Consider the following 10516-nt stretch of genomic DNA (forward strand, 5'->3'; position numbering starts at 1 on the left):
TGAGGGTGTCACTTCACTTACAAACACGGAACCGAGAGCGTGCAGCGTGATTGGCTCAGCGCGCTTACCTGTGTGCGTGCGCGTGTACGACTAAAAAATGGAAATGGGGGGAAAAAGCAGCGAGTTAAACTTTTAATCAGCCATTAAAATCGTGCAGCATTTGGAATTTACGCCCATGTGAGCATAACTAGATTATAAACAGCCTGCTTTACATGGTGCATGTATTATTGGAGGTATTTCTAATCACCCACAGGTATGTGCATGCAATCAATACCTTTAAAAAGCCCATGTGAGTGCCCGCCCACCCCCTGCCACTGAGTGCAGTGATGATGAGTCGCTTGCACCAAACGCGGTGAGGAAAATCGACTTGTGTGTGAGTATTTAGAAGCAGCCTGGCTGTGTGTTGATGACGCTTTATATGAAGGTTTTTCACCTGTAACACACCTTGAAAGGCGACGTGAAGCGTGTGTGTTGGATAGTGGGACGTCCACACACGTTGCCAGAGCAACCGCACATTTACCCTCTGCTGGAAAATTAATAATATTGTTTTTGTGGCTGCATATAGAACCCATAATGGCTGAGGTTAGGGCAAATTAAATCGCCACATCATCCAAACTGCCTCGCCGGGACGCCAATTTGTATCCCCCAGAGTGAAAGTCATGTCCCGCCCTACTCTGCTTCTGATTGGCTGGTACTCGTTGGTAGGTTCAGGCGTGACGAGTGATTGGTTGGAGTCAGGTTTAGAATGTCAGAGTAAGCCAATCAGAGGCAGAGGAGGGCGGGACATAACTTAAAAATAGTGATACAAAGCCGCTGTAGCGTCCAAACAAATATAAAACCAGTGAGTAAAAATAACATGTGCTTTTGAACAATGTGCAGTTTGTGATGTCAGCATTGTCTCACAGTCAAGCTAACAAGGAATCACATTCTTATTTCTAGGATGATGAGTAAATTCTGGTGTAAAATAACATTAATAATCATGTTCCCATTCAGTTACTGTATTGTTTTTATAAATTAATTATTAAACAGAATTAGATTGTTTTTTTTCATAATGCAAAGAGCCAAACTGGCTTAAATCCAGGGTTGGGAGGGTTACTTTAAAAAATGTAATCTGATACAGTTACTAACTACCTGCTAAAAAATATAGTAAGTAACCTAATCAAAGTATTAAGTAACGTAACTTGATTACTTTCCATTACCTGTGTGTATGAGACATTTTTATGTTTTCTATAAGACAACAGAACAATGGAAAATTTGTAATCCTGCCAAAAAAAATCCCTATTTTTACTAAATGTAACTATAATCTAATTACATCGATTTTTCTGCAACTGTAATCCACGATAGTTACACTTTTTGTATCCTGATTATATAACTTTAAACAATTTCAGTGCTTACTACGTCAACCAGTAAGAATTTCTCCTTATTTGATCATCATTACACTAGTGAGCAGCATTAACATAATTGCTAATTACTTCACCAAAGGTAATTAATTTGATTATCCAACTAATTGGATGCTACGATTGTAAGTTTTATCACACATATTGCTCCTAAATTAAGTTAAAATTACGCTACATACCTGTTGAACATGTTGGCATCTTCACCAGAGTAGATGGACCGTGGATGGCACCAGTTTAGTGAATCTCATAATGTTTGGTTCACGTTGAAGCTCACAGAGCTGTTGATTTCTCTTTCTCAAGACTATATATTCATCATTGTTGGTGAAGGTCTACTCGTGACCACTGCTCCTTTTATGCAGATGCAGATTTCCTGCGTTTGACATGATTCATGAGGTGTTTCCTTCTTCTACACAATGCAATTGCAGTTTGTAACTGGTGCCACACCAATCTAACTGACTACCAGGCTTTTTTTGTACATCTGAAATGAGGCAAATAAAGTTGAATGTTGATTAAACCTAGAAAAAAACGTACAGTTCTTCTGTTGTATTTTGACCACCCCACTTATATCATTGGGGACTGGCTAAATAACAAATACCTCTCTACAATTAAACAGCATTGTTGTGTACTTAAATGACCCTACTGGATTTTGCAGGGATGTATCTTTCAGAAAAACAAAGGCTTTGCTCTTCTGACAAAGGATTTTAATAACCATATGATGTGAAACAATCACATTTGTCTTAATTTCAACTTTATGTGAAAATTAGCCTATTCAAGGCTCAGTAAATGCACTCTTCATAAAAAAAACTGTGTTGTGACACTTTATCAATCTTCTGTAAAAGCTGTTTCCTTACCTCATGCCATACAGTACTCAATGTGTCACTTTTAGAGAAGTTTAGGGTTAGAGTGGATGTGTTAACAGTTCACGCTTTCCACAGGCCAGTTCTTCTGCTTGTTTGGCTTTTGCCTGATGCACTGATATTTAAAGGAACTGGTCACTCTGGTTTTTATTGTGCTGTACACATAATTCGTTCTTGTTGGCATTTGATGTTGATATAGGTGATTTTTCTAACGGTACACGTCTTAAAACTGCTTTTATTTATCTGCTTGGATTTGAAAATTAAGTTCAAATTCTGTGGCCCCTCCCTTACCATGATAAAATGGACAAGACTCCAAGGTCTATTAAATATATCAGCTGCCGCGCCAAATATAAAACGCAGAACACTAGCTGACTTCACCACCGAAGCTCCAGTTTGTGCATTTCACACATAACTAGCGAGCCTCAGCGAGCACTGGGGGAGATACGATGCACATTGGTGTCAAACTCGATCACTGAAAGGGCTATCTTAAAAAATATAAATGATTTTGCCAGCCAGATAAGCAGGGACATAGCCAGATCCTTCCCATGGGGTGACCCGGTTAGACCCAGTGATTCTACATTAAATTAAGAATAATTAATCTATCCACAGGTACACATCTCTTCCGATGTTATTCTTTCTGAACAAACTGTTAGGGTAGATTAAACCTAGAAAAAAGAGGGGGGTTGGGGGGCATAGAGAGGCAAAGTTCCTCCCCTTCCAGTGTCCCCCATGGGGCCGGTATTTCAGGAAAAATATGTGGCCTACTGTAATCAAAGCTAATGCAGTTTTTTTTATCCACTTTGCTTTGTCATGAATTACACATATTACCATAAAAAAGTTCCCTGTTTTGTTCTAAAAAAGCCAATATAAATATGTTTTTGTGTAAAAAAAATAATGTAATGTACCATTTAGTGGACCACAACTCTTTTCTCACACAAAACACGTCACCACCACCAACATGGTCGTCACTTTGTCACACTCCACGTTCTTCCAGAACAAGGGGGCAAAGTCTTAAGAGGTCAAAATCATTCCACCTCTGGCCATGTTGTCCCAGAACGAAGCACACAGGCATTGTAGCATCAGCGCCTCTGGGTAGCTTGTGGAGTGTGAAACTTATCACGACACTTTTAGGTTTGTATTCTCTAATGTATTTTACTCTTATACTTCCTGGCCCAATTCAGACAGTAACTGAACTGTTCTGGAAATTCTTTAATTGGTGGCATTAGTGTTTTATAATAGTGTTTAAAAGGCAGTTTTCTCTTCAACATTAATACATTTATTTTCTCTATTTTGCAGGTTGACCTCTGAACTTTACAATGTGTTCAATTCCCGGGCTTCCAACACCAGGATCAGAAGTACCTGTTCTCATCACAAGGGTCAACCTAAACCCAGATTGTGGTCTTGTGGAACTATGGGTTAACATGGATGATGGAAGGAAGCATATTTATGAGCAGATGAGAGAGGACATTCAGATTCCTAAAAGGAAGTTTAATGGACCAGAAGGAAAACCAGGGGACCTCTGTCTGGTTTGCATCAGTGACACCTGGCACAGAGCTCGGATTGTACTGATTGAGAGTGAAACTTACAATGTTTTTCTAATTGACCAGGGACAGCCCCATATCACCACAAGTGAAGCTTTAGCATGGGGACAGAGCGACAGTTCCGTCGTTCCTCCTGAAACCGAATCATGCATACTCGCAAATGTCCTCTCCCTTGAGAATAAGTGGTCTGTAGCAGCCACAACGTTTTTGGTGTCTCTGCCTGGCAAGAAGTTTAAGGGACTGGTTCAACATGTGCTGATGCCTGACAGGATCATTCTCCTTGACATACCAATTGTTTCCAAGCACATGTGTAAATGCGGAGTTGCAAAGAAGGTACCTGTGGATGAGTTTAAATGCCTTGTACAGAAATGTCTTAATTTACCCAAAGGAGAGGGTTCTGAGTCCTCCGGCATAACAAAGGAACAGAATCTGAATGTTGATTACCAACTTGAGAAGCATGACCAATACTTTTACCCAGAACTATTAACTGACTGTTTTGAAACTATTATCGTGACTGAGGTAAATAATCCACAGAACATGTTTTGCAGACTCCTAATTTTTTCCAAGGCAGTAAAGATATTATCAGAACAGATCCACCAGCACTATGAAGAGAGCTCAGATTTAGGAGAGACGCAACCAAAGACCTGCGGGGATCCATGTGCTGCTAGAGGCTTAAATGGCAGATGGTATCGCTCGTTACTGAAACAAAACATGACTAGCGATGGTGCTGTAGAAGTCTTGCATGTGGATGAAGGAAAAACTGAATTGGTCCCAGTTGCAGACATCAAACCACTGCATGGAAAGTTCCTGAGAATGCCAGTTATCACATATTCCTGTTCTCTTGATGGTGTAAAAGATAACGGCACAGAGTGGACTACAGACCAGATTGACTACTTGAAATCACTGCTCCTGCACCAGACTGTTTTGGCGAGGTTTGAACACTACAATATATCTCAAGATGTCTATTATGTCACTATCTATGAAGATGATACTAAATCCATAAACAGTTGTTTTATCGAGAAGGCAAGACTTTTTTCACTAACGAAGACTGAACAAGATCTTAATGTGCACGATGAATCCATTCCCTCACCATCTCTCAGTTCACCTGGAGATGCTTTACTGGAGGAAACTTTGCCAAGCGCCAAGAACCTAGCAGTCAAAAACAGGACAGATGATGTAGTCCCTTCTGGCGCTGATGATACCCATATAAAATATGGCTCAGAACATCCAGACCCTCTAGTAGAAAGCAATGGACATCTTCCAACAGGTGACCCCTCTGAGGTGCAAAATGCTTGTGATGACAATGTGTTGACTGTAGGAAGTAGTGTCAATGTAAACATATCTTGTATTGAAAGTCTACAGAAGTTCTGGTGTCAAGCAACAGAAAATGCTGACTCACTTAGACTCCTTATGCAAGACCTGCAAAACCACTATGCATCCACCCACCCTCAGCCACTTGTCGAGTCCGCCTTTGTAGCCCGTAATCCAGAAAATGACATGTGGTACAGAGCAAGGATCATTGCAAGTCACCACTCTCCTGTTGTAGATGTGAGATTTATAGACTATGGTCAAACTCAAAAAGTCCATTTGCGAGATGTGCGGCCCATTGATCCAGCTTTCTTGCGGCTGAATGCACAGGCTTTTCAATGTTGCTTATTCAATCTTAAGAATCCCACAAATCCCACTGCCGTCACTGAGTTTCTGAAGTTTGTGGATTTCAGTGCTCTGTCAAACATTGGGTTGAAATGCATTGTAAAAGCAGTAAAGTCTGATGAAGAAGGTCAGATGCTTAATGTGGTAGATATTGAAACACCATCTGAAAGTGCCTCCAAGTTTCTGGCTCAGACATGTTCACAGGATGAAGCTGAAATGCAAATTCCTCCCCAGATCTCACCAGATGCATACAGTTACTCCACACACAATATTGAGGTCGGTGGAAAAGAAAATGTGTGGGTATCTTCCTCAGAGAATGTCAATCAATTCTACTGCCAACTGGATAGGAATTTTCCTTTATTTGAGAAAATGACAAAAAAATGTCAACAACTCATTGGCCAGCAACAGTGCACAGATCATTCACTTGGACTTAATAGTATTTGCTTTGCTAGGTACCCTGATAATCTGTGGTACAGAGGTCAAGTTGTAGAAATCTCTCCGAAACTTAAAGTGCACTTTGTGGACTTTGGTGATACCTTAGTAGTGAATGAATCTGATATTATCCCCTTTCCCACTGAAGCCACTATCGCCAGGTCTGTTCCTGTGCAGGCTTTTCCACTTGGACTGTTCGATGTCCCTGCAGAGGTGCCACAGGAAGTCAGCCAGTGGTTTGCAGATGAGGCCATTGGCCATAGTTTCACTATTTCAGTGGTAGCAAAAGGGGCAAAAGGGAAGCTAATCGTTGAACTCTATAATGGATCTCTGAATGTAAATGTGATAGTCAGAGAGAGGATATCACAGATCAAACAACAAAAAATGACTCGTCCTGTTCATCAGACTGACCAGCAACTTTCGTACAGCTCAAAACACGCTAATGTGCCAAATGAGGAATCTTTAACACAAGAGCTCATGAATCTGTCTTTATTAACAAAGATGACAGAACAAAATAATGTCAGCAGCAGTAATGGAATGTGTGCAAGAGATGAGCTAAAGATGAGTTCACAATCCATAACTAATGTATCTGCACCACGGATTAAACATGAAAAGACATTGGATGAAGGAAGAAAACCAACTTTGGATGTCATTATTGAGGACATAGAAACTGTGTTGGTAGAGACTTCCATAGAAGGTGGCCCCAGTGACTCGGAAATGTCACAACTTTCCCTTTCTTCTTGCCCAGACGGAAATGTGAACACCTACATGTACAAGAAACCAAACGTTACTCTAAACAAGACGGAGATGGTTTACGCCTCTTGTATTGTGGAACCCCGTTTCTTCTGGTGTCAGTACACCAACACAGAGGAGCTCAACAAAGTGTCGAGGCTTGCTCAGGAAGCAGGACAGACCCAGCAGGATAATATGTTCCCCAAGACTCTTGGTCCTGGCAGTCCATGCCTCGCTCTGTTTTCCAGTGACAGCCAGTGGTATCGAGCTCAAGTGATTCACAGAGTTGACGATGCATTCCATGTTGTGTTTATTGACTATGGAAATGAGTCTGATGTTGACAGCAAGAATGTGAGACCACTGCCTCAGAGTCTGCTGGAGGAAGCCCCTCAGGCCTTTTTGTGCTCTTTGATTGGATTTGATGAGTCCAAGGGCTCCTGGGATGACGGTGTTTATGATGACTTCTACAATCTCTTGGTTGATAAACCACTCAGAGCGACAGTGTTCAATATGGAAGACCATTCAGAGATTGCAGTTCCTGAATATGCAGTGCAAATAGAGTGTGAAAACATAATTGTCAATGACACAATGCAGAAATACTGGAAACCAATTTGCACAGAACATGTTATGACAGAAAACCTACTCCAGGGTGGTCAAACTGAGTCCAACACGGCACAACTTAATGGTTCCACAGAATCTGTGAACACTTGCATGTACAAGTATCCAAACATCTCCAAAAACAAAAAAGAGGAGGTGTATGCGTCTTGTATTGTGGCACCCTGTTTCTTCTGGTGTCAGTACGCCAACACAGAGGAGCTCAATAAAGTGTCGAGGCTTGCTCAGGAAGCAGGACATGCAGGGCAGGACCTAAATTTCCCTAAGACTCTTGGTCCTGGCAGTCTATGCCTCGCTCTGTTTTCCAGTGACAACCACTGGTATCGAGCTCAAGTGATTCACAGATTTGACGATGCATTCATTGTTGTGTTTGTTGACTATGGAAATGAGTCTGATGTTGACATAAAAAATGTGAGACCACTGCCTCAGAGTCTGCAGGACGAAGCCCCTCAGGCCTTTTTGTGCTCTTTGAAAGGATTTGATGAGTCCGAGGGCTCCTGGGATGACAGTGTTTTTGATTACTTCTACAATCTTCTGGTTGATAAACCTCTCAGTGTCACAGTGTTCAACATGGAAGACCATTCAGCTATTGCAGTTTCTCAATATGCAGTGGAAATTGAGTGTGAGGGAGTGGTTGTAAATGCAGCAATGCAGAAATACTGGAAACCATTTGCAGAAGAAAGTGTTTTGATAGAAAGCCTTGAACCAGAAACTTTCCTCGATGATGGTCAAACTGACTCCGAGATGGCACACCTCAGTATTTCCAAAGAAAAAATTAATACATGCATGTACAAGAATCCAAACATTTTGAAAAACCAGACAGAGATGGTTTACGCCTCTTGTATTGTGGAACCTAATTTCTTCTGGTGTCAGTACACCAACACAGAGGAGCTCAACCAAGTGTCGAGGCTTGCTCGGGAAGCAGGACAGACAGAGCAGGACATTATGTTCCCTAAGACTCTTGGTCCTGGCAGTCCATGCCTCGCTCTGTTTTCCACTGACAGCCAGTGGTATCGAGCTCAAGTGATTCACAGAGTTGATGATGCATTCCATGTTGTGTTTGTTGACTATGGAAATGAGTCTGATGTTGACATCAAGAATGTGAGACCACTGCCTCAGAGTCTGCTGGACAAGGAGCCCCAGGCATTTCTATGTTCTTTGAAAGGATTTGATGAGTCCAAGGGCTCCTGGGATGACAGTGTTTATGATGACTTCCACAATCTCTTGGTTGATAAACCACTCAGTGTGACAGTGTTCAACATGGAAGACCATTCAGAGATTGCAGTTTCTCAATATGCAGTGGAAATCGAGCTTGAGGGAGCAGTTGTGAATACACTGATGGAGAAATACTGGAAAGTTCTGGACACAAACCATGCCTTGACAGACGGGGTGGGATCAGGTTAGTCGACTATACTTGGTGTCACTTCTTGAAACCATAGAAAGGTCTTGTTACCAATTTAGATTTATTAGATTTTTAATGACTGTCATATTTACAAGTTGTTTAATGCCATTTGATTTCTCATCTGTAGGTGACCAGGATGATGATGAGGGTGGTTAAAGTAACTGAAAAGCAGTGGAATGAATGGTAGGACTTGTTTTTCCTCACAATTTCATTAATGGTAAACAACTGAATGGTGAATTATTGATATTTGAGTAATTTCATGCAGGTCTCACAAAGTAAATCCATCAGTAAAGAATGAATGAAAGCACTTTTAAATTGAATGTTTTAAAATGTGATATAATCTTTGTCTGTTTTCAGCTCCGGACCCAGATAACTGCCCATGTGGAAATCCAGCTGTGACAGAGCTCTCTTGACTTTTGTGAACAGACGATTGAAATGTTACCAAATCTAATTTTACTAACTAAATGAAATGAATGTGGTTAATTTGTGTCAATAAACATACAGTACTTGCATAAGGGGATGAATTTTTCAAATGGAGGTTCTTTCCTCAGGTTAAACTATGTTGAATGATACAATCACTCATTATTTTTTAGATGAAAGTGATCAAATGTTGGTAATTTGGAGTTTAAATCTGAGTTGCAGTTATGTGTTCACCAAGAACTCCTGAAGTGTCCTGAGGTTCAAACAAAACAGACAGACTTCCAGATCCTTCCCCAACCGAACCCACATTTAAAATGGGTTGCTTGGAGATATTTGAAAGGGTTTTATGCTGCCAAATCTTTAAAAAACATTAATTATATCCAAACTTGAGAATGTGGGTGATCTTTTCAAGAGGAACACTCAGTTTTCATAGCCTTCTAAGAAAGAGTTCGACTTTAATGTAATTCGTAAACACTTCCAGGAAAAATATAAATTCATAAAAAGATCTTTGATACGTTTCTAGACGCGCACCAATATTGGTAAAATTCCCCAATGAACGTTCTAGGTCTAATGAGAGATTAATTCACATGTTTTGTCAGATGCACAGGCAGGTACAGTCAACTTTCCTAGAAGCGTATCTCTGATCATTGTGGTGTGAGGTAGAGTTGAGGAAGTTATGTCATTCTGTTTCTAGCTTTTATAGTAGATGATAGAATAGCTTCACACAAGTCTTACCATATTACTCATGTCAGATTACTATCTTTTGTGACATATGCAGATCTATCTTTGGACTCCCCCTCAACCCTCAGTACATTCTTGGTTTGAATCTTGTTTACAACCCACATGAAGCTTAATTACTGACTGCCAGTGTACTCATTTCTAAGTAAGAATCTTAATTGTATTTCATAAAAGAAATTTTGAGGCGCTAGAAATTATGTTTTCAATGTCATTAAAGTTTGATATTGTATTAATTTACGATGTTTAACTAATAATTGCAATAGATTGTAATAATACTGACTGATTTTGTTCTAAAAGGTGTCTACTAAGATTTTACTGAAATGCTATTATTACTACTTCAGTGGTTCTGTTTTATATTTAAAATATGTGCTTGTGTTAAAAAATGTAGGCTTGAAGTATTGGTATGAACTTTTCGTTTAAATAATTGTGTTTTTGGTTGTTTTTTTTACCATTTTGGTCTGAATGACGTCATGCAAATGTTAGCTTCAGGGTCGCTTCGCTTAAATTTTAATTCATAGCCGTTTAAAAGCTAACTTAATTCTTTCTGTGCGATATTAAATGACACTTTACAAGCGCATCATGATCATGAAGTTCAGCTTCATCAGTGTGTTATGTACAGTGTTGGGCAGTAACGCATTACTAGTGATAATATTACAGTAATAATATTACTTTCTCCAGTAACTAGTAGTGTAACTTATTACTAATACATTTAAGGAATGATATTACAGG

The 10516-nt window shown here is 40.1% G+C and overlaps 1 protein-coding gene across 2 annotated transcripts; it reads left to right on the forward strand.

Moving 5' to 3' along the window:
* The first annotated feature begins 61 nt into the window (after window positions 1–61).
* Window positions 62–9144, forward strand: LOC127361482 (tudor domain-containing 6). Of its 2 annotated transcripts, none has more exons than XM_051396150.1 (4): window positions 62–373; window positions 3551–8626; window positions 8757–8812; window positions 8987–9144. In XM_051396150.1, the coding sequence occupies exons 2-3, from the start codon at window positions 3571–3573 to the stop codon at window positions 8783–8785; spliced, it is 5085 nt and encodes a 1694-aa protein (XP_051252110.1). In that variant the 5' UTR covers window positions 62–373; window positions 3551–3570; the 3' UTR covers window positions 8786–8812; window positions 8987–9144. The 2 variants fall into 2 exon arrangements, with proteins under 2 accessions (XP_051252110.1, XP_051252111.1); XM_051396151.1 differs by having other exon boundaries at window positions 62–352.
* The last annotated feature ends 1372 nt before the right edge of the window (window positions 9145–10516 follow it).

Source organism: Dicentrarchus labrax, unplaced genomic scaffold, assembly GCF_905237075.1.
Source record: "Dicentrarchus labrax unplaced genomic scaffold, dlabrax2021, whole genome shotgun sequence".
Classification (NCBI taxonomy): domain Eukaryota; kingdom Metazoa; phylum Chordata; class Actinopteri; family Moronidae; genus Dicentrarchus; species Dicentrarchus labrax.